The sequence below is a fragment of the Vespula vulgaris genome, chromosome 16 (genome assembly GCF_905475345.1).
Source record: "Vespula vulgaris chromosome 16, iyVesVulg1.1, whole genome shotgun sequence".
Classification (NCBI taxonomy): Eukaryota; Metazoa; Arthropoda; class Insecta; order Hymenoptera; family Vespidae; genus Vespula; species Vespula vulgaris.
In genome coordinates, this window is record NC_066601.1 from 2,405,125 (window position 1) to 2,430,552 (window position 25,428).

A 25,428-nucleotide genomic window follows, 5' to 3' on the forward strand; every position below is an offset into this window, starting at 1 on the left:
ATATATATATATATAGGAATTCTTTCTTACCGTATCGAAATACATATATCCCATTTAAATGAGTATATTAAAATGATAATTGATTAGTTACCTAACTTAATTATTTTAACAAATCATTAACGATTATTAAAATAATCTGTATTAATAATATATTATTTAGGAAAGTTCTAATGGAACTTATCGAATTTGAAATACAACTGAAATAATAAAATAAAATATGTAACGTAAGCACGTGCAAGAATCAAAAGAAAAAGTAATAATTGATTACTCGCTAGTAAAATAGTTTGAAAGAAAATTTTGATTTTGTTTTTCTCTTTAATTTGTCTCTGTAAATGTAAATGTGAGATACTTATTACATAACGAGACACATATATAGTAGTAGATGATGTAAGATGAATCGTATATTATCTATATATATAAATGTGTTTAAAGGACAATAATGGATAACATTTTCTTTATAACAATAATCTATTCACAACAATGATATGATAAAGTAATATATATCCATAGATAACAATTTTGTTCGGGGAAACAGTGTACAATTTTGGGTTACATACATAACAACACGATGACTTTTACACAAAAAGCACGCGAACACTCCACTCGGTTATGCTCATTTTGATTACTTTTTTCTTCTTTGCGAGGGGTGGGAGGCTAATATATATAGTTTCTTTTGTGTGTGTATCTATATGTATATATATATATACACACACACACATATATATACACATATATATTTTTTTTTGTTTTTTCTTTACGTATACGTGCAAATTGCGCAATCACGTTCATACACATTTTATTATTAGGCTCGGCTATAATTCGTAGAGAAATTTGTTTATAAATTATTTGTAATTCTAATATAACATGACTACATCTTTGTTTGCAACTTTGTTTTCGTTATTTTTCCTTTGTATGTGTATTTGTGTATTTATGTATGTATGCATGCATGTTGTGTGTGCGTGTGTGTGTGTAAATGGACTTTTCTTTTTTCTTCCTCTTTCAATAAACGTTTATCTTTCCTTTCTTTCCTTCGACACATTGTATATATGTATATAATATAATAAATAAATATTATTCATTCCCTTTCATTCGTTAAATCAATTTCATTCATAAAATCAATCACACAATAGTCACATAACAAGTGAAAATCATCTGGCGAATGATCACGATGAGATCGACGTAATGTTTTTGAGAAAAATAAAAGAAAAAAATAAAGAAAAAGAGATGAACAAAATAAAAAGAGATAGAAACAGCTTTGGTAGTTTCATGCGTTTATGTAGGTGTGTATATAAGTTTAGATAAAATAAAAATAAAAAGATGAAGAAAAAGTGACTATTATTTTTGGAGATCGGATTAATGTTTTTCTTTTTTCGATCGATATATCGATTCACATCGATCCTAGTAAACGACCAGAAAAAATAAAAAAAGGATTATAAAGTATATATATATCTATTTACTTTTATATGTATTTCATTACGTAGATCGTTTAAAAATATTGATCGAAGAATGTATCTACTTATGTTCTTTTTTCTTCTTTCGCAATAGAAATGTAATTTTTGCTCGCGATTGAATAATTAGTTAACTTACTAATTGATCTTCATCGATCAATTGATTGATTGATTGATTGATACAGTATATGTATATAGATTCTTTTTTATTTTCCTTTTTTTATTTTCTAATTGGTCACAACGTACTGCTCGGATTGTTTAAATATTAACGCGTTAATTGCCAAAAATGTTTACTAGTACAATTAACAAGATGGATTACGTTTACTTTATTTTATTTTATTTCTTTTTTTTATTTTTATTTTATTTTATTTATTTTTTTTTTTAATTAACGACGAAGCATGGCATAAGCATTATTATTATTATTACTATTAATATTTGTTGATCGATAAAATTTAATTCGCTAAATTAAAGATTGACTATCACATTATGTATATGTATATGTATGTATATATTGAAAATCGTTTAAAATTTTCTAACGAAAATTTTATATATATATATATATATATATATATATATATATATATATATCTTCGTTCTAAGCCATCATCTTTATATCTGTATAAAAAATGTTTACTACGTATGTGTATATGTATACATGTACTTTCGTGTTTTCTTTTTAATCTATTATTTGTTTTTTTTATCCATTTTCTTATCATAATACTTATCCATAAGAACATGAAAATTCTTACAGACTTTCTTGATATGCAAAGATCGCTACTAGTACGTGTGATCGAAAAATCAAATAAATGTGATACAGTAGCGATCGAATTAGATTCGAATTAAGATTCTACGATCAAACAGTTTGAAGTTATTTATAAATTAGTAATGATTTTTTGCTATATAAAAAAAAAATTAAAAGAAAAAGAAATAAAAAATCTCTCTCTTACAATGCGTAATACGTCCGACTCTTAACTAACAACATGTGTAATTATATGCCATATATTATAAAATGACAAGAAAAAATTTAGCACCGCGTGTATACTATTATATTTCGTTTATATTCATGCCTCTTTCATTCATGCAAATCTATAACAAAGACAATTTTTAATCAGAGAATGTATATGTGTTTGTGTCTATATATATATATGTCAATATATATATATTGCTATCATAGTTATTAACTATAATAACATTTTTTTAATAAGTATTTATATTATTAACAAGTTGTTATATAATGTTATAACTTTACATTATAAATATGGGAGAGAGGTAATATCCCAATAAGATTGCACGCCTAGACGAACATTCGAAGAAAAAAAAAGGAAACAAAAATATTGCATTAATAAAATCTTTGAAAATTCGTAACAAAAAAAAAAAGAAAGAAATTAATTCATATATTTTTCATATATATATATGAATTCAATACGTATATTGAATTATATTTCTATTGATCGAGTACTAATATATACGTTGGCGAAGGAGTGGAGTGTGATTCTAAAATTCGTAGTAAAATTTTTATGCAATGAACAAAAAATCATGATTTGCCTATATATATATATATATATATATATATATATATATATATATATATATATATATATATATATAACATACACACATACATATACATGTGTGTGTGCATATAATATTATATCATAGCTCGAAGGAAAAGTGGTGCCTGCCACTTGGAATCTCTGTACATAAAAGAAAAAAAAAGGAGAAAAAAGAAAAGAAAGAAATTGCATTTATATATCTCAGTTTGCAGATGATGCATTATTTTCATGCACCGTGAAAACGCATTCTCTCTGGCTCTCTCTCTGGCTCTCTCTCTCTCTCTCTCTCTCTCTCTCTCTCCCTCCCTCTCTCTCTCTCTCTCTCTCCCATTCTTAATACAATACTTTCATGTTTGTTCATTTGCTTTTTTTTATTATTTCTTTTTTTCGAAATGAGGAATTAACTCAAAACTAAACACGGATGCAGGTACTCTAAGAGTTAAATCTTGTATCGTTTTATATTACGACGATACAGATTGATCACAAAGAAAAGAAAAGAAAAGAAAAAAAAGGAAAAAGAAACAAAAATAATAGTTAATAATTAATAATAATGATAACGGTAATGTTGATGATAATGATGCTGATGATGATGATGGTGATAATAATAATAATAATAATGTTCGTAATGTCTACATCTAACTCTTCCTTATTTAAATTGTACGAAGTTTGTTATGAAAGAGCATAACGAGTATAATTATGTATTAAAAAAAATTAATAATAATAATAATAATAATAATAATAATAATAATAATAGTAATAATAATAGTTGTAATAGTAATAATAATAGTTATAATAATAATAATAATAATAATAATAATAATAATCATAATCATAATAATAATAATAATAATAATAATTTCTTCCCTTTTAGTTCTTTTCCATAACTTCTAATTCTATGACGATCGTTTCATGTATGATTGCAAATACATATAATATGACAACTAAATAAAGTATATATATATATGTATACATACATACATACATACATACATACATAGATACATACATCATACATACATACATACATATATAATATATATAGCTCCTTGTTGTTTCTAACAATACTATTATTCGCTATTATAATCGTTACGAGAGAAGCGTAAAATTGCAAAATTCAGCCTTTTGCCAGTTTTCGATTCTTTTTCTTTTTTCTTTTGTTTTCGTTTGTTTCCTCAAAAAGAGGCAATTATTTCGAACAACGTTAATCCGCCCTTTTGCGATATCTATTTGTGTGCATAGAATACATGATATTTATAATATTTACAATAGATATATATATACTTATACGAGAGGACATATTCGTGTAACATGCATAGATATAATGCTAGTTATGTATTATGAAATTTAATTTTTTTCATATTCCTTATCCTTATACTTTTGTTAATAAATGATCGAAGTTAGAGCTAAGATAAATAAATTTTTAAAAGGAAAAAAAAAGAAAAAAAGAAAAGAAAGAAAAATCATGCTTGCGCGTGGAAAGATTAATACATTGCAAATTAATAATTATTTGGGCGCAATGAAATAATCTTTAATATACGTATATATCTATTTATCTATCTATCTATCTGTCTATCTATCTATCTATCTATCTATCTATATAACTATATACACAAATATATAACAATGTTTACTAGCTCGATGAATATTAAATATTCATAAATAACGAATATAAATAACACATATTATTCTCATATATATGCTGCAATTATTGTCGAAGTTCGTTTTCGTGTAAAAAGCAACGCTCCTCTTGGTACATATTATTTTAATTGGAGCTACTATATAACTGAGTTTGTAACGACGTATGTATGTATATATCAGACAAATACTCTCACGGAAATAAAGCATTAGAAAGAAAGAAAAAAGAAAGAAAAAAGAAAGAAAAAAAGAAACGGAGAAAGAAAGACAGACAGACAGAAGAAAAGAAAAAAAGAAAAAAAAGCACGTACGAAAATAAGCGGACATAAGAACCATCTCAATTAGATCTTATATCTTTTTTTCTTTTTCCTTTTTTTCTCTTTTTTTTTTCTTTTTTAAAATTTTTGATTAACTCGCTGCGACAGAACATTCATATGTATAGACGTATCTTTTAACGTTTTAAATATTTCCTACATATATGTGATCATCGAGAAGATATATCATTACTGTTATCATCTTATTTGTGGACACAAACGTTTACACACATAGATGATGAGTCGAAGCCATAATCTATAATGCATATATAAGCCAAAAGTTGTATGAGTATACGTACGCACTCATACATATAAAGAGAGTCGCTAAATGGCAGTAAGGAATAAAAGAAATCGATATATGGCAATTGGTTCTCAGTTTTCTTGTTGTTTTTTTCCCCGTCACCCTTTCGTTTTCAAGCACCGGCAAAGCCATATACCTCGAGTACCCTGATTTCAAAATCACCGCTAGCACATAATGGTGGATTATTAAATGTTGAGCACCGGTCGGTTTTGCCGTATCTTATGTTTTCATCCATCCAAATTGCTTGGCCGTCTCTATAAAAAAAAAATATGTGTGAATGTAATGTAAATATTATCTATATAATATATATATATATATATATAAACTTTCTTTTATTATAAGTTTCTAAGAATATAAAATTAATATCGAAAGCTTAAACTTACCCTCCACCAATTGTTATCATTTTTGAATCGGCCGCCATAAATAATTCAGCCGAATGATGTACTCTAGAATCATTGTGCGAAGAATCCATACCTACCCATGGATACTTGGCTCTTTCTGGATACAAACTAAACAGGAATGTTTCTCCTGTACCAAAATACGCTTGTCTTTGACCCTTATCATCCTTTAAATTACGTTCACACCATCTTGTCGAGCAATATGCTCCAAAAACCTTGGAAAAAAGGAAATTTAAACATTTAAATTTCAGAAATACTTCTTTCGAACATTTATTAATTAATTGTTGAATAATGCAAAGTATAGATTTACCTCGTTATTACATGTCTTTATCATTAAAAGAGTTGGTTCGTGTTGTTCAACGCGTACATAAAATGTTGTCAAAGAACATCCGTGTTCTTCTGTGGTGTACAGCAAAATTGGTTGGTACATGGTTATTCTCATAGGTAGCCATGACCATAAGGTGAATAACTGTATGAAAAATAAATAAATAAATTGAATTAATACATAAATCTATTGAATATTCAAGTGCAATTTTTGTAAATATGCAAACATTAATCATTTTGAGCAATTTATTCAAATCTCAAAAGCAAAGTAAATCACAACAGCAACAGATCATGCACTCAATCGAAAAAAATCTTACTTATTCTTAATTCTAATCAATTTATCAATGCAAATTTTATTCATTAACGTGTTTTAGCATACATTCTTTAAGAAATAACAAAGAAAAATTTTAATAGTACTTTCTTTCGTCAGAAAATATAACCGAAAAATACAAAATATTTAGAATCAGTAAGAAATGTTTGCAATAATTATTCTAAATAAAATAATTTCAATCTCATTGTAAAAAGGCAAGGAAGAATGTGTGTTCTGCAATTAAAAATTTAATACTCACACTAAATAAAAACAACCTATGTATGTATAATGTGCATCAAACAGGACAATATTTAGTCAATCATAGATCGGCATGATTGTTACAATTTAACATGAAATGTTCAGATTATAAAAAGATATCAATGTTATGTGAATGCAAGATCTTTTTTTCACATGCATATGATCTAGGTATACTAGTCAAACCTACATGAAGTTTACTAAATGCACAGTGACATTCTGAAGAGCGAAAGAAATTTATGTCTGTTGATGGTAGAATGTATTGCAGACTCATGGAAGAAATATACTGCAAACTGAAAAATTGATGTGGACACATTTTTAGACATATCAGATAAATGATGAAATCTACATTTTATAACTCCGATAGAATGTACAAGATATAGGCAAAGAATAAAAATGCTATTAAAAAATAAGAATAATGCGATTACGTATATAAAAATAATAACAACCATAAAAGTATACTTGTAATAAAAAATGCTAGTACAAATAATTAATCATAAAACTCTCGTTTCTACATCTTGGATGTAGATGAAAAATATAATAGTACATTGTACCTAATAAATATATAGCATAATTGTATATATATATATATATAAGCTTAATTAATAATACTTCATATCAAAGTATCCATAATTGCCAATTTGTGTTTGATCTACGTTGATCTATATTGTAAGGCAACAATGTATACATCAATAACGACATACCGAAATCATGCCACAGAGAATCGACGAACGATCTACGAAAGCGCTCTGCCTTTCCAGAATTTGCTATTACGAGAGCAGATGTACAAGAATACTTACATCAGACATGTCAAGAATCTGGGAGCATATGTTTTGTATGGGATAAACACCCATTGAGAGAGCTCTGGGTCCAGGACTGTGAGCACCCTATACCCATCACCATTAAATCCATCATTCCAGTAACGCAGCATGACACAAAGCAACACAGAGTCGTCAGTTACATTAGTGTATACCTTCGACTCAATTTTGTGTGCCAGTGTGCGTGTGCATAAATGTTTGGTGGATAAACCACTGTATGTACGCAACATATGAGCAACAACAGCCAATAATATTTCAAATTACTTAAGTTAAATGTACAGCATAATAACAATGGGTATTTGCCACAGAAGATAAATGTCTAACCTCAAAAATAAATGTAGTAAGAAATAATCAATATCGCTAAGAGATGTAATATATCTTAGAACGAAGAGAAAATATGAGCAACGTGTGTCAAGTACTTAGTCAATTTCCATTTGCATCAAACACTAATTGTGACCACATCATAGGACTCCAAAAAACGTATTACATTCTCTATATAATGAAAGAGTTTGGACCTTTAGAATTGATTTCATGTACCTGAAGTCAATCGAGTTTTGTATCAGGCAATAGCAAGCACACATGGATGGCTAAAAGGCACTATCTACACCTTGAGAAGATAACATTGTTAAGAAGAATAAGAGCGAAAAAAGGATCCATAAATACATCTCCTATTTCGACGATATGTATCATATGGCAAGAGTTCACAGACGATCAGTGATATTCATAAATGTATTTTGTAAGTATGTATCTTGTAATTATTGCTTGTGATTTCTTATTAATGATCGTATTAATCTTTTCAAAAAAGTAGTAGCTGTGAGTGGATAATGGCGGAAAAGCTAGCACAATGAGTGGAACAATGAGTGAGTATGATTATAACAGGTAGTAACTCAGGAAGAGCGTAGAACACATGAAACTAACATCACATATTCTAAAAAGATAATTATACGATACCCTGTCTTTGTACGTGTCTTCGCACTCTTTCTGAAAACAAATTTAATCATTGAAAGATTTGTGCATGTTCCACGGATCAAACCCTATGAAATTATTTTTCAAGCTATTATCCTCGCTATGTACAAGTATGTATCAACTTGTTAAAACTTTAATCCATTGGGAAATAACCATTGATATAGAAAGAAATCGTTGTTGTAATAATATACTTACTACTTCAATGAGAAAAAAAAGAAAATAAAAGAAAATATCAATGCGTAACTTTATGCATGCTTAGGTGGACACAAGACGAACTAAGTAGTTTTCTTAATTATTTTTGCTCGCATCTGAAAAATTATCTAATTGATAGATATTGACAGGATACATTTGTATTATATGTTAACTAAGAGTGTGAGAGATCGATATACGAAAATAAGGTATAGCGTTCATTAATTAAGTGTACTTGCAATATATAATGGAATATAATGTTACTAAAGCTTTCACGAACACAAACACATAGAGTAATATGTATAAAATCTACTATTTTCTTGATTCCACGTGATCCACGCTGCATTATTTTGCATACACATTTGGATTCATCCCAAATGAGAATAATTAAGTAACATGTATGTAACATACTTCTCTTATCGTCAATGTATGAGACATCATTTGGATGTTGACTTGAGATTGACTTGTAGGTAGATTATCCGTTGATCGAGATCTTGTTAATGACTTGGACCCTGTCAATACGCTTCTACTTTTCAAAGCCATTTCCGTACGCAGGAACACTCGTGATATGTATGCCGAACTAAGTCCACGAATTCGAAATGCAGTTTGCAAAAATTTTGCCGGCGTTACCTGTTAATTAATCATTATAATTTTATTTTCTCCGTGACAAGCGCGAGTTATTGCGTAACAAGAATTTTATGACACTCCTTGTGCCAAGAGATATAACAAAAATAATATTTATTTACTTACTGGTATCTGTCTGCAGAACTTCGAAAGAGCAGCATCCACACCATTTTTAGTTATTTCGACCATCCATTCTGAATTTTGCGACGACGAATGTTTGTAGAATTGCAGAACAATTGCCATAGCTACTCGATAGAAGACCTAAGGACGAATAAAATTTGTAAAAAGAAATCTCAAGGGAGACCTTTCAATATTAATAGATTTAAAAATATAGAAGCATTTCTTTCGAAATTTTTCTTCTAAGTATACATATACAGTAAGTAATTTCTATCGATATATGACGTATAATTATAAGTGTAAAATCTTAAAGATGGTTTAGTCAGTACACAAAAATGTTCTTGGGGCGGTTTCCTGTTGGCACCAAGTCAATCGTCAAATTTAACATTCATGCTACTAGAATATATACATATCATTTATTTCATCTTTATCTACCATCTGGATCAAAGCCATAAAATCTTACTAATGTGAGAGAAAATACTAAGAAGGTTTTATATACTGTTTCCAAAACACGCATCACGAGATAAATATGCACATTGATCATATTCATTGGTATAACTTTATAAAAATTATTTTTCACCTTAATGCCTTCGTGTAAAAAGCAGTCTATTACTCTAACAAGATGTTGAAATGGAAGAAGTTGAAGGATCCACCAAATCCAATCCATGTAAATCCTTTCTGCTCTTGAGACAGAACAATGCCTTGTTAAATGTACTGCTGCTGATTTCTTAAAATAACAAGATTCAAGATAAATGATTATAATAAATTTATAATCGCATTACGTTATATTTATCTTTCACGTTATAACTATGCATATCCTATTAATATATTATTATCACTCACCACATGTTTCTTAGTTATCTGCTCTACCGTTTTCCACGTAACTTCGTAAAGAAGTTTCGTTTGCGTAATAAACATTTTTTCTTTTACGGCTACTAAACTGGCCATGCAGTGATAACATTCTTCTTCTATATCAATGAAATAAGACACAACGTATATTAGACAATTAATCTACGATTAAACACGGACTTTAGATATTTTTGAAGAAACATTTTAAAAACCTGGCATGAAGTGTAATAGAAGGGCAGTAATAGGATACAACGATGGACTATAAGTAATATCAGGACAAGCGTATCCAAGAACAGAAACGACTCTATCAGCGACGCTTCTACCTTTTCTCGTTAAATTATACGATAGACAATGCGTGCTATCGACGAATGGCGGCAACATGATTGATTTTTCAGGTAACTCTATAAAAAGAAAAAGGAGAGAAAAAAAAAAGAAGGATTGAAATTATATAAGAAACGAAAACAAGTATAGCAAGAGATGTGTATATTGAATCGTAACATATAAAAATAAGTTTGTTTATATCAAATAATTTTATTCTTAGAATTAGAACATGTGTGGTTTATACTTGCAATCGAACTTATTTATGTTACGACTCAATAGCAACTTCCTTTTAATCGAATAAGCACGAAAGAATTTGCGTTACCAAAATACAAACCTGTAGTTCCAAAGACTTGATTCACCATGTCCCAATAAAATCCATCAAGCATATTTTTTCCATGTGCATACTGATTGCAAAGAGCCGGCCAAAGTTGTGCCCTGATACCATTGTTTAAAGGCCAAGCATTCTCCCTAATAATTAATTTTACTTCCCTCTTCCTGCCTGTTTGTAAAAGTGCATTGACCTCTTTGAAGGTCTTCAATGGTTGCTTCTTACTTGTTGGCGATTCTGGTTGTATTACGATGTTCGTAGTATCGACATGCGGTGGGAATATGTCATCCACGTCGTTTTGCGCCTCCCCCTCGAGCACCGATAACATATTCGGTGGATTGTCCATCGAGGAGGGAGTCTGCGTGACCAACATCACACCTGCCACTACGGCAGAAGATTTTCCATATTTTCAATAAACAACATTCCTCTTTTAGGAAATCCTATCCTTTATGTCAAATCCTGGGACGTTTCAATTTTCATCTAAAAAAGAAAAAAAAACAAAGATAAATGAATGAATGAATGAATGAATGAAGAAATAAATTAGTGAGAAGATAATCATATGTCATACGTGAATCGATATTTATGAAAGTCTGAGATATAAGTGAAAAAGTAACAAAAAAAATTATTGCGTAATTCCTATGACAATGACCTAATTACACGAATTACGCAATAAACTAATTTTCTTTTGTTGAACTTTTGACTTTCATAATCACCGGTTCAATTATTTTTCAATAGTCGATCGAACACTGTAGACTTTTTGTGCTCTCTCTCTTTCTCTTTCTCTCTATTTCTCGCTCGCTCCGTCTTCATCTCTCTCTCTCTCTATATATATATATATATATTTTGTGTGTGTGTGTGTATATATATATATATCTTATAAAGTATCAATTTTATGAAGAAAAACATGGATTGGAAAATTATCAATTTCCTAGATTTATGTATTAGTTATCAAAACGAATTCAAAGTGTCTACCGATGACTCTTAAGAAAATAATGTGTAGCGATCTAAGATAATAAATATATTTTACGATAGAGAAAGACAATGATAAGATCAACATTGTTGTATACTTAATCATCATCATCATCATTATCGTCACCATCATCATCATCATCATCATCATCATCATCATCACATCATCATCACATCATCATCATCGTCAATTCAAATCAATCAACGTGTCTGTGTTAAACGTAAGAAAAAGAGAATCCGTATAATAATGTCAGACGAACGTTATGGAGAATGATAATTATAATTTAGGATTGTTTAGAGACTACACGATTAGAGTCTTAATTGTTTGTTGGATCTCTGAAGAATTATAGAAATGACTGTCATCAATCCTTGGCTTGTGTCTCATTAGGCAAAATGATTTTGCTTAAGAGTTAACAGGCGTTAGAAATAGAAAAATCTTTCTTCTTTTCTTCTTCATATTTTTTTTTTTTTTGCTTTTTTCTTCTGCCCAGTGAAATTTTTTATTAGAGAATAAGATGTCTTGTTTTTTCTTCTTCTTCTTTTTTTTTCTGTACATCGTCGTACTTGTTGTATCGGTGACCCCATTCAGGCATATGTTCCAGGCACGCGTCCTACTCGAACACAGCTCCGATGCTAATTTTATCTTCGGACGAGTTACTCGGGCCTCGCAAAGATACGACACATTGTCCATTTGCGGTTCAGCTTGGTTATTCGGAATTAAATATTGAAATTTCAATGATCATAAATGAACTGCATAAGTATCATCGATTACATTGATATATCCATCTCGTTTTCAAGAGATCTATGAAGCATGATTCTTCTTTTAATTAGAATTTTATAAGATCTATCATTCATACAAGGTTTGATTTTATTAATCGAGAAAGAAAGTTGACTTTTCTGATTTAAATGTATCATTTAAGTCAGATTATGATGTTTCTTAAAGTAGATCTATGTATATTTTTTATTTTATGTAAGCTCTTTTGAATAAATTTATTTACACATATATTATATATGTATATTTTAAATAATATTAATTATAATTCATACTAATAATTTGCTAATATAGTATAAGAATATAAGTAATATTGATCTAAGTCATATACGTTTCTAATACTATAAATATAATGTTAATGTAAATTATATCAATAACATAAGTTACTAATAGTAATAAGTAATTATTATAAATTATATTAATCTAACTATAATTTAATATAGTATAAATCTTTAATACAATATACATTTTTTTTAACAAAACAAAATTATATGTTAGATGAAAGATTATCCAAACGATGATAAATATTCTGTTACATAAAAATCAATTTAAGAAAGGAAAAAAAGGAGAACAAGATTTAAAAACGTATCTAAAAAGAAAAAAAAAAGAATATATTTCACATATTTGAAATTCTTAAGTCAAAAGCAAGTCTTCCAGCGGGCAACATTTCCGGAGTAAAGTTAAGTCGCAATAAACAGATCCTGATGGATTTTCTTATTAGCGGTATACCAAACAGATGGTTCAATACTATTCTCATAAACAGCAACGATGTGCATCCGCATTACATGTCTCAGCTGTTTAAACCAACTCGTTTCTCTCTCTCTCTCTCTCTTTCTCTCTCGTAATATCAAATACGATGACCCATCGTTTGTTTCACAGTCATACATAATTTTAGATTATCTACATATATGATCTGTACGCAAATCTGTACTAGTTAATTGAACTCTTTTTCGATCTAATAATTTCTATTTACAAACAAGAATGTTTTTCTTTTTACAATAAAACAACTTTTACAATCGTATCAAAAATACATAGTTCTCATCTAATCAATTTCTCGAACTCTACTATCGATTTTAATTAGAATTTGAAATTGCTGTTTTTTTTTTCTTTTTATATAATAAGATTTCCTATTTTGAAAATGGATTCGAGCTTACAAGAGATACGTGTACAATAATTATACCAAGATACAATTGACACATTGAATATTCTTATACTATTATCAATTCTAATTAAAGCCGTTTTGAATAATACATGCTGAAGGAAGTTACCTACTACACGTTTGATTTGCCTCTTAGCACACGTTCGACGACAGCTTGCACGTTAATAAAAATGCGATTATAATACTTATCGATAGCATCGATAAATTTGATTTTCTCTGTTTATCAATACGGATCATCTTCTCGGAGGAGATTAATTGATATCATATTAATCGTACGGAGATTGCTAAAACGTTAAGATGGATTTGTTATTTATAGGTTAAAGAAGATACGATCCTTAAAACAAAAAAAGACAGAGAGAGCAAAAAAAAGAAAGAAGAAATAAAGAAGAAAAAAAGAAAAGAAAAAAGCCAATAATATGCGGCAAACCACGAAAGAACATAATCATGATCAATGGCTTTTCTAATCCTTCATTGAACGTGGGATAAGAATTATGAGAATGAGAACTATGAGAATATATATACACACATATACATATACATATATATATATATGCTGCCATGTGAGCAATGAAGACGATTTTCCAAGTTGTTTAAAATTATGCAGAAATGAGTGTTAGCTAGATTCATTATATAAAGTGGAGGCAAATGTCTAAGGTCAATCAGAAACCATGTCGCCTACGCGAAAATGGGGGATAAGCGAACCGAAGTCAATGGTTCGGCGTAAAAATAATTCACGAGATACAATAAAGGGAAGAGCAGAGAAGAGTAGAGAAGAAAAGAGAAAAGAAGAGAGAAGAGGAGAAGAGAGGACTTTTTTGTTTTTACTGTCTACACCATGTTTATAAAATATATATTAAAACAAAAATAAAAGTGATAAAAAAGAAAAGAAAAAGAAAGAAACGTCGCGAAAAAAAGACAAAACAAAAATAAAATTACCTATTCGTCCTTAACTAACTTTCTCAAATTAATTTGCACGATCGAAAATCACAAAACGTTGAATAATAAAGGGGAGAAAAAAAAATTATTAAAATCGTAATTAAAATGACCTACGAAGTGATTCTGAAAGATATCGCGACGCATCTGAATTTAGATTCAAAAGAAAAACACACAGAGAGAGAGAGAGAGAGAGAGAGAGAGAGAGAGAGAGAGAGAACAACAGAGAGATTTAATCTGCTTCGTACATTTATCGAACGTTGATTAGATAAACATACCCCCTAGTTATAGGTTAGCTACCTGTTCTGTTATTATACTGACTAGGTGTTATAACAATTGAAGACAGTTATGACAGTGTAATCTTTATACTGAAAGAAGTTTCTTTTTTCATTTTTTCTTCTAAACAAACGAGATAAGAGTATTGAAGAAAAAGGTCGAAGCAAATAATAGAAGAAAAATGTTGGGTTGTTTCTCTCTTTCTATCTCCGTTTTCTATCTCCACCTACTATGTCTCTATTTTTCTTTTTTGTATGTTCATTTTACTCTATGTATCTGTCTCTCTCTCTCTCTCTCTTCGTTTTCTTTCTCTGTCTCTCTCTCTCTCTCTGTCTCTTTCTGAACGAATAGAGTTTTATCTACGTACAAAAGTCCCTGAAACGAGAACTGCCTACTTCCGAGTAATGAAACCCAATGCGGTAATCATCGTGATTTAACGATACCAAGTGCTACCGGCTGATGTGGTAGGGTCGGTTGAAGGATCTCACGCATTATTTTTATTTGTACGATAGATCTAGTACGAAGATCTCTATTCTAATACAATATATGTATATCGTAACGATAATAATAAAAACAAAACATTTGTTTTCCTTTTTTCTTTTGCCTTCATTCATATCGTTTAAGAAGAATACCATTTAATTATGTAATAGATTCGTATTTTTCATTAATACTTATACTAATATTATCTATTGAATAATCAACATGCAAAACATTTTTAATATATTTTTAATATCTGTTTGTTGAATATTGATTTTTAGATTTTATTCTATATCATTTTCGGTTAATATTCTATTCATATGTAAGCTCTTTTCCATCCTTTTTAATCTCGTTATTTTTAATTTATCTTTCCTCTCTTTCTCTTAATTTAATTCCCGACGATTATCTATCTCATTTTTCATTAAATCACAGGACTAATCGGGATTTCTTTAAGAATGTCGTCTGACGACATTTTTATTCGTGAATCGTTAGGATGATTCTAAGAAAGACCATTTAAAGGCTTATATTTTATTATAATTTTACAATCGGTAAATTAGTATAAAAAATAATCTAAAGAAATAATCTCATAAAAAACAAACTAAATAGTGTAAAAAAAAATAATCTATGAAACTAATCATAACCTACAAAATTAAATAAAAATAGTCCGAAGAAGTAGCGTATAAAAAATATTAATCTTTCTTGAAAAAGTAATTCTTAAAAAAGAAGTCACCTGAGGAAAGCTTTGGCCCGAGAATCTGTATTAATATTATTTCCTTTTTGTTTACACTTCGATATCAAGTAAACAATACTTTTGGCTAACGTCTATTACGTAAATTCTCATTTCCTTTCTATTACGACGTAGTAGTCGTTACTTTTGATTCATTATAAATATTCGATGATTCCACGAAATTAAGATAGATAATATAACGTGTTCAATTAAGAAGAAGAAGAAGAAGAAGAAGATATATTCTAGACTACAAAGAATTCTACACGTTTCTTCCTGTCATTACACATATATACGTACATACATGGTATATAGCGGGACTTTGTCGTCGCTAGTGGCCTTTCGTATTTAATTACAAAAGGTGTCCGATATAATTGACAGCTTCATTGGCGCACTTTTCAGCTCCATTAACGACGCTTCTTCGTGCGAGCTCGTTTTGCCCAAACTTTACGCAACAGCTACTCGCATTGACGCGATGGATCACAACAAAGTGTATAAGACGATTCATTGCATATATGTACATGATAACTATATGCATACACACACAAACACACACACACAATAGATAGTCGTGTACATACACGTGCATTATATATTAAATTAAATTAAAAATTGATCAAAGTTAAGAGGATCATTTCTCTCTCTCTTTCTTTCTCGACTAAGCTCTTTTAGAACACATCTAACAAATACATTGTTAAATAAATAAAAACATTGTTAAATAAACAAAGTTCCAAATAATAGTAAACAAAAATTTCACGTATAATTGAAACACCGTTTTTAAGTAAATATTTCGAAGAAGACACAGAAAAATAATAATAATAATAATAAAAAAAAAGAATATCGTATAGCGAGTCTCTCATTGCTCGGTTTATTGGAATCAAGAACCAATTAGAGATGGACCAATCAAAGGGCTCGATCGAAATGCGTCTTAAGGATGTACCAAACTTTGATAAAATATAATAAGCTTTATAATTTTGGAGAAGCGTACATACAAATGATATATATTTTACGTTATAATAGACAATATATTTAACCTTCTAATGAGAAAGAGATGAAGGAACAGAGACAGAGACAGAAAAGACAGAGAGAAAAACAGATAGACAAAATAAAGGGAGGGAGAGAGAGAGAGAGAGAGAGAGAGAGAGAGAGAGAGAGAGAGAGAGAGAGAGAGAGAGAGAGAAAGAGAGATAATCGTTCTAGTCTGATGCGTCGAATGCGTTCCAACTTTGATATAACCTACGCGTACGATCGTAAAAGCACGAGAAGGACAGTGATAGTAAGAGCATCAATAGCAATAGCAATTGTAGGAGTAACATTAACACAGTAGCATTAGCAATAACAGCAGAACCAGCAGCAACAGCTGCAATCTCAAAATGCATGTTCTCAAGTGGATCGGCCCCGATATTAGAAACGTTTATCGGACGATCGTAAATCATATTCCTTGCGGTGAACGTAGTTGAACATCATCCTCATGGAAGTAACATACATGCATACAACGTACGATGTAGTATGTACGTATATACATACAAGTATGATTATTCTCGTCTTTCTTTATTTAAAAAGAAGTCGACGAACGACGAATTATGTACATACATACATACATACATACATACATACATACATACATAGATGCATATTACGTACATCATACATACGTACATAGGATAGATAGTATACATACATACATAATACACACACACACACACACACACACACAGTACGCGACAATCGTCCTCGGACATCGTCGTCATCGTCAAGCATCTCTCCAAGCAACGAGAAAATCGGATTAGGGCGGATCCTGAGATCTCTGGGGCGGTGGAGAGAATCGAACAGTACACACACATATATACATTTTACATAGAAACACACAACACACACGCTCACTTACTAACACACACAACATATACGTAACAGTTTCTCTCTCTCTTCCTCTCTCGCATCTCCCTCCCGCGTCTTTTATACTTCCTTTTCTCTCTCCGATCAATATTAATGCGAGCTTGCACGAATTTCCCTGGATCCCTATGTATGTATGTATATACGGATGTATATGTACATATATATATATTATATGCATGCATAGATAGAAAAGAAGAACAGGCAGGAACAGAAGAGATTGGACAGAGACAGATTCATTTCTTTTTGAGCACCCGTAGAATAAGAAAAAGAAAAAGAATAAAAAGAGAAAGAAAAAAAAAAGGAAAAGCGTGAAGGAGAGTATTACCATCTTCGTTCATGGCACTTGCCTACAACGGGTGAGTGAGTGAGTGTGAGAGAAAGAAAGAGAAACAGAGAGAGAGAGAGAGAGAGAGAGGAGAGACAGCGAGAGAGGAAAATGGATGAACTTAAAAAGGAGGGGAAGGAAAGACAGAGAGAAAAAATGTTGCCGCGCTTAAGAGAATAAGAAAGAGAGGGAGGAGAGAGAGAGAGAGAGAAAAGACAAAGGAACAAATGGTGTATGTGTGTGTGAATGTGTGTATGAAAAAAGAGAGAATAGTAGTAATAAAAAAAAATAATAATCATAATAAAATAATAATAACAGTAATAATAATAATAATAAAAAGAAGAATAAGAAAAACATGATAATCGAACGTTTACCTCCGGTGTGACGACGTCCACGCTTTCGTCGAAGCTAGTCAGCTCTAGGCCAAAGAAAATCAAGTAAACGACGAATCTGTATTTCACTTTGCCGGACGACGACATGCGAGAGCATCGGATTCCCGACAACGACCACCGGTATTCTTCTCGTAGCAGTGGTACGTCATTGACAAAAAAACCTAGGAAGTAGGTGTAGGATTTTCGGCACCAGATATCTAACCAATCACCCCACCAGAAAAGAAAGGAAAAAAGCACCACTAGAAATGGGAAGCCGGTTTTTCTCTATATTTTTCGATTCGTCCTCTTATCTTCGATAATATTGTAACGCTTCTTTTTCTTTTTTTTTTAATTTTTTCTTCCTCTCTTTTTTCTCTTCTTTTTTTTTTTTACTTCTTTACTCTTCTTATCGTGAATCTTCGATTATATGTGTACGTATATGTATATATATATATATATATATATATATATATATATACACACGTATATCTATGTCTCTATGCGTCTCTCTCTCTCTTTTTATATATATATATATAAAACATATATATGCATTCCCTTGCATACACTTTAGACGGTGTAAGATGGGAACTATTATACGTTTACGCGCATGTAGCTTCTATCTCCATATATATAATTGGCACTAGCACCACTCTTTCTCGTTTCTTTAAACACACGAATATATGTTATATGATATACATACATATATATATATCTATCTATCTATATATATATATATATATCGTATACTGTCGTCGAATATCTGAAAAAAAAAACGACGACCCCGTGTTTCCGTTCGTACGTTTACTAACTTCACACTGCGCGCTCTTGGCTTTTAGATTTAATAAGTAATCCGCGTATTATCGATATCGTGTTAGCTAGATTTTTAAATGGACGATAGGCGTTAGGCGAACGAATAATCATGACAGCCGAAACGCGACCGTTTCATTCCGCATGTTCCTTTATCTCTCTCGTTCTACGAACACCCGTATATTGCGTTATTCTACGAGCAACTGCATCAAGAACCGTCTTCTCTCCTCTTTACATTTGCTATCTCTCTCTCTCTCTCTTTCTCTCTCTTTCTCTCTCTCTCGCTCTCTCTCCTTCTTTCTTTCTTTCTTTCCTCCATCCTTCTCACTGTGTCGCCATCTACTGGCCCCCATGCGCAAGCTACCAGTGGTGGGGAGTATTCGGTTTCTTAAGATATTATAAATATAATATAATCGATTTCGAAGTACCTTATTCGCGTTAAATTCACGTGATCGTCATTATTATTCGTCGAACAGACATTGTTTCTCAACGATTGTCTGAACGTTGTTTTCTTTTTTTTCGAATTTTCCTTTTTTTCTCACGTAAAGTCTTTTTATCACGTTCCAAATAATTGTCACATATCGATTTGAGAGCTTTCGAAGTTTGAAATTACCTCCAAATACTAGGAGGTTAAATTTAATTCTTGCAGCCTATTGGTCTTTACGTTCGACCAATGAGCTTCCTACGAATCGATCCAATTACATTTCTAGATTCACGCAATCCCCATCTACGAACGCGTTTATTGGGTAATGCATTTGGAGCTATATATACGTGTATTCGATCGAAATCTCGTTTTTGACGCGGTTTAAGTTATTGACATTTTTCGTATTACTTTTAATAATTAATTCGTAATTAAAAGTATATCACTAAGATTATATTTGTGACATAAAACTTGAAAAATAATTTGTTAGTAAGTAATTATTATGACGATTATTAGAATTAGTTATAAGGTATCATATCGTTTATAATGTAGTTGGATTTTCGAAAAAATTGAAATTTTTTTTAGTTAACCTAAATTATTGTTATCTATTCGAAATTAATTTTTGTAAAGGAGAGAACAAAAATAGCAGTTAACACTGTTCCTAAGCACCACAGACCTCTTTGCAATACCTAAAGTGTAAATTATTGTTAAATATATTCGAATTATTGTTAATCGCTATTTATAGTACATTGTGTGTGTGTATGTGTGTGTGCGCGCGCGCGTGCGTGTGTGTGTATATATATATATATAACGAATTATGTCGTATAGTATATCTATATTATATAATATATATATGTATATGTATACGTACCTTATCTTGCCATTTTTTATTAGCAATACATTCTTGGAAACTCATACGACTGAAATGTACCGTACTATAAAGTGGTATCCAAGTATTTGGAATAAATTTATGTAAAATAGTATCGAGATGTCGACGGAAAACGAAAGACTTTTTTGTTACTAAATGCCTCATCTACAATTATATATAATACGTATATATGTATATATATATATATGCATCTTTTTTATAGATAAGGTTATTAAAATCCTTTACCTCTATATAATTATACATTGCTAAATCACATATTGCTTCTGCATCGTTACACCGAAGTTCCGAAAATTTTGAAAGAACTTCGTTTAGATTCGAATTATATTTTTCCATTAGATTATCCAGTAACAGAATATCCTCGAATCCCTGTTAATTCAAGAAATTATAAAAGACGTAACGTAGCTGTGATTTAATGTTTAAGTATAAATTGAAATAATAATATGAATAATATTGGAATTTGCAATATTATATATTTAAATAATTTACTATATTATTAATATAGTATAGTTCTATTCTGTATTCAATATTGATCATTAAAAATTCAATACTGTATTATTATTGTTATATTAATTATTATACTGTTAATTAATTATATATATATATAAATAGGATTGTTTTTTTTAGATATAAAATATTCAAATACCAGCATTACAGAACACTATATTATTATCATCATATTAATCTTATTTAATTAATTGCTTTTATAATTTTTTTAGATATAAAATATTGAAAATCCCAAAAACATTATTTTTATCAGCCAAGGCAATAATAATATCAGACGCTTACGGCGTTCATTCCTTGAGCATAAAATGGTACCATAGCATGAGCAGCATCTCCAACCAAAATAGCCCTTTTACCCATGTGAAATGGTTTACACTGTAAATATATCAATATCAATTTATCATGACAATCAATTTATAATGACAAACACGTGGATAGGAATAATCTCCTATTACTATACGTATATATGTACGCATGGTTGATGTATATATATATATATATATATAAATACCTTAATCGAAATCAAAGTTTTCGGTTGCCTTTCGAAATAATCTTTTACTAATTTTTCCTGGCCGATCAATGCCAACAAATCTGGAAATTGTTCCTTGTAAAATTTTATTAAACTTTCAGATGTTTTCAATTTGTCTAGAGTTTTAAAAGGTGCGAAGAGATTAGCAGTAAAACTGTGATCCTCGTTTGGTAATGCTATCATCATAAAGTCGTCCCTTGGCCAAATATGAAGATGATTACCGCTCATTGAAAACTTTTTAACAAGAGTAATAAATATTATTATATTCCAATTAGGTGACAGTTCACGTAAGAAATTATTATTATAATATCATTTGATCAAATGATATTATATTGTAATAATATTTCGTCTAATAAAATTTGTCTCTAATAACATTTAATAAAAATTATATTATCACCTCGTTATTTTTTCCAGATGGAATAAATAATTCGATGTATCCATGTTCTATGTAAATCTGACTGCAATTAAAAAGTGGTCTTTTCATAAAGATTTTACGTATTGTGGAATAAGCTCCATCTGCTCCGATTATTAAATCAATATTTACTTCTTCCGTCGTATGATTTTTCATACTATAACATATGTATATATATAAAAAACGATTATAGAACAAATCATATCAATTTGTTATTCAATAAAAAAATGTATATATATATATTTATATAATATAACAAATATGTAACATTGATTATATATACACGTACGTACTTCAAAATTGTTAATTTTCCTTGATCGATATCAGCATCAACGATTTTTGAATTAAAGTGAAGTTTTACTTCTGGACGCTTTTCTGCAGCTAGAGTTAAAAAACACAGATTATATATTATACATCAGTTTCTAAAATGTTCCGTTTATTTTTCAGGCCAATGATATATATATATATATATATATATATATATATATATACAAACACATACATACATACACATACATACATATATGTATATGCAATGTAAGGAGACTACGTTTCATGGATGAAAGTAACTTGATACGTTTGAATTCTTGTGGCTTCTCGCGCTACCAAGCTATCGGATGTTCGAGACAATTTTTTAATCTTAAACATCTCAGGTTCACCGTGTTGTTTCATATAAAAAATTCATGCAAAAAAATCCACTTGTATAGCCATTACATATATATATATATATATATATATATATATATATATATATACACATATTAAAAATAGGAAAAAGATGAAAACTGAAACTGAAAAAAGAAAAGAAGAAATAACAGAAACTCACCGTTGAGTAAAATTTCATTGAGATATTGTCTGTTTACAGAATAAATGCACTGAAAAACATGAAAGAATGATCAGTGCAAATATTTAAGGAATACAATGTCTGGAAAACGATTCGTAGGAGTAAGTTAAATCAGTAAGTTTACCGATACTGAAAATATAAAAAAAGATGCTTACATTTCCTTTGACACTGTCATAAATCATTTCTTTCAATCGGCCGTTTTTACCATGTAACATTCTACCTCTCATAGCTATACCATGTTGATTAACAAGAGCGTCTTCAAGATCTACGGCTCTTAAAGCTTCTCGTCCACGTGTTGATAAAGCTAAATCTATACTCTGACCCATCAATTTTTCTTTCCGAATATCTGTAAGTCAATCGTATGTCAATTTACTTGAATCGATTGATTACTGGTAAAACTTGCTTTGTAAAGTTTTTTATTGAATTGGCCAATAACTAATGTCAGTAAAATGTGTATATGTATATATATATATATACACATTAGTTTTTATAATATTAATACTAGATTATTAATTTAATAATATAAAATAACGAAGAAGAAGAAATAAAATAAGTGAAAAATACAAAAACTTATATTATTATAATACTGTCCTATTATTAATAGTGTATTAGTATAGTTATTTTTATTAACAAATTATTAATACTATACTATAATAAAAATATTAATTATACAGAATAAACACTATTCAATGACATAAAATAAATAGTATTTTTCCTTTTTTTCTCTCTTTAATTAGATATTAAATACTAAACGTTGAGTCAGCCAATTCAATATTTGAATTTGTTTTATTTTACTTTTTTATTACCTGAACGATATTCGTAAACAGAAACGGAGTGTCCTCGTTTGGCAAAGTAACAAGCAGCTAAAGCTCCTACCTGATAAAATTATTGTTAATATTTATGAAAGAAAAAAAAAAAAGAAAAAATAGAAAAAAGTTTAACGGAATTTTTAATCTATAAATATTTTATTTTCGCTTTGATTTATATAAATATTATACGTACCAATCCACCACCGACGATACCAACGTGAAGTTTATGCTCACTGTCCGCCATGGTATCCTCTAGTTCACTGAAACCCTTCTGTTTCACTGCACTTGCTTTAACTATACTTTTAAACCTTATGTGTATACTACATGCATTGACAACTCTCTCTATCCCTCCCTAAATAGATTCCTGGAAGAACTCAGTGATACTTATCTACAGTAATAAAAAAAAATGTAAGTATCTTGTTTGATTATATTTATCATCTTAATTAGAGATTTAAGAATCTAATCTTAAAAGATTTATTTTTTAAATTAAGATCATTTACTCCACTACGTGCTACATTACGTTATTATAAGAATATGTCATTACCAATTAATATATTATCAAATCACTTTTAATCGTAGTTTCATTCTTATTGAACGGCGAGAAAAAAAATTCATTTTTAATCTAGGTGATAACAACTGATGATAACAAGAAGAAATCTTTTCACGGCAACAAAGTTAATGTCTCAAGATATACATATTTAAGTAAATATATATTTATATTATGTATGGATGTCCTATCTAACTTGAACAGCTTAATCGATTTTTATTAGAATAATTATTTCATATATTCTATTTTCAAACGAGATACAAAATTAATGTTCGAAGCTAAAAAAAAAAAAAAAAAGAAAAAAAAATGAAAAAGAATGTAAGAAAATAGAAAAAAAAAAGATATAATAATGAATGCTTTTTTCGAAAATAGAAATGTAATCATTGAAATGAATGCATGTTTCTTCTATCAGACGTTTACTCTTCGATTATCTACAAATCTACGTTACATTTAGTGTAGCGCGAAAGGCACATATGTAGGTATGTGTGAATATTCGTGACCTTGGTTTATTTACGGGAAGACATGTGAGATATAGATGTAGTATGTATATATGTACGTATATACGTATGAATGTATGTATCTATGTATGTATTTACGTATGTATGTATGTATCTATCTATGTATCTATGTATCTATGTATCTATGTAGTAGACATGTAGAATAAGATCGGCGCCGATCAAGATACAAGATTTACAGATATTTTAGACACTATCATTTCCTTTTCTTCTTCTTCTTTTTCTTTATTCTTTTTTTGTTTCAGATTATTTCTTTTTGCATTGAAATAAAATAATATTCTTTATATTTTTGTGATTACTCAGTAAACTTCCTTCGAGTGTCAAAAGTTCTTGCTTTTTTTCTTCCAACATCTCTCTTTTTATTTTTTTTTTCTTTTTCCTTTTTTTTTTTCAACGATTTGTATATATGTATTTATGTATCTAAATTCACATACGTTATGTATTTTTAGGACCTTTGAAGAAGATACGCTTGAAGGACATACAGAGTTGAGTCGATTAACAT

General features: G+C 29.5%; 2 protein-coding genes and 2 long non-coding RNA genes across 11 annotated transcripts; 2 read left to right on the forward strand and 2 right to left on the reverse strand.

Moving 5' to 3' along the window:
- Positions 1-449: 449 nt before the first annotated feature.
- On the reverse strand, positions 450-19,646 carry LOC127069603 (GTPase-activating protein skywalker). Of its 7 annotated transcripts, none has more exons than XM_051006777.1 (13): positions 19,462-19,646; positions 18,656-19,314; positions 10,757-11,230; positions 10,314-10,502; positions 10,096-10,220; positions 9,833-9,979; positions 9,262-9,396; positions 8,923-9,141; positions 8,308-8,337; positions 7,339-7,425; positions 5,960-6,118; positions 5,635-5,864; positions 450-5,505 (listed from the first exon to the last, which is right to left on the reverse strand). In XM_051006777.1, the coding sequence occupies exons 3-13, from the start codon at positions 11,121-11,123 to the stop codon at positions 5,364-5,366; spliced, it is 1,830 nt and encodes a 609-aa protein (XP_050862734.1). In that variant the 5' UTR covers positions 11,124-11,230; positions 18,656-19,314; positions 19,462-19,646; the 3' UTR covers positions 450-5,363. The 7 variants fall into 7 exon arrangements, with proteins under 7 accessions (XP_050862734.1, XP_050862735.1, XP_050862733.1 ...); XM_051006778.1 differs by having other exon boundaries at positions 19,452-19,646; XM_051006776.1 differs by having other exon boundaries at positions 19,400-19,646.
- On the reverse strand, positions 19,071-24,497 carry LOC127069609 (kynurenine 3-monooxygenase). Of its 2 annotated transcripts, none has more exons than XM_051006791.1 (11): positions 24,058-24,497; positions 23,862-23,931; positions 23,211-23,401; positions 23,038-23,086; positions 22,505-22,592; positions 22,197-22,368; positions 21,782-22,033; positions 21,556-21,645; positions 20,995-21,135; positions 20,752-20,913; positions 19,071-20,569 (listed from the first exon to the last, which is right to left on the reverse strand). In XM_051006791.1, the coding sequence occupies exons 1-11, from the start codon at positions 24,106-24,108 to the stop codon at positions 20,486-20,488; spliced, it is 1,350 nt and encodes a 449-aa protein (XP_050862748.1). In that variant the 5' UTR covers positions 24,109-24,497; the 3' UTR covers positions 19,071-20,485. The 2 variants fall into 2 exon arrangements, with proteins under 2 accessions (XP_050862748.1, XP_050862749.1); XM_051006792.1 differs by having other exon boundaries at positions 23,862-23,927; positions 24,058-24,138.
- On the forward strand, positions 20,242-22,714 carry LOC127069618 (uncharacterized). The gene is made up of 3 exons (XR_007783632.1): positions 20,242-20,369; positions 21,901-22,086; positions 22,214-22,714. It is a non-coding gene; the product is annotated as an uncharacterized LOC127069618 (long non-coding RNA).
- On the forward strand, positions 22,957-24,616 carry LOC127069620 (uncharacterized). Its single transcript, XR_007783635.1, has 3 exons — positions 22,957-23,169; positions 24,225-24,272; positions 24,491-24,616. It is a non-coding gene; the product is annotated as an uncharacterized LOC127069620 (long non-coding RNA).
- Positions 24,617-25,428: the final 812 nt, after the last annotated feature.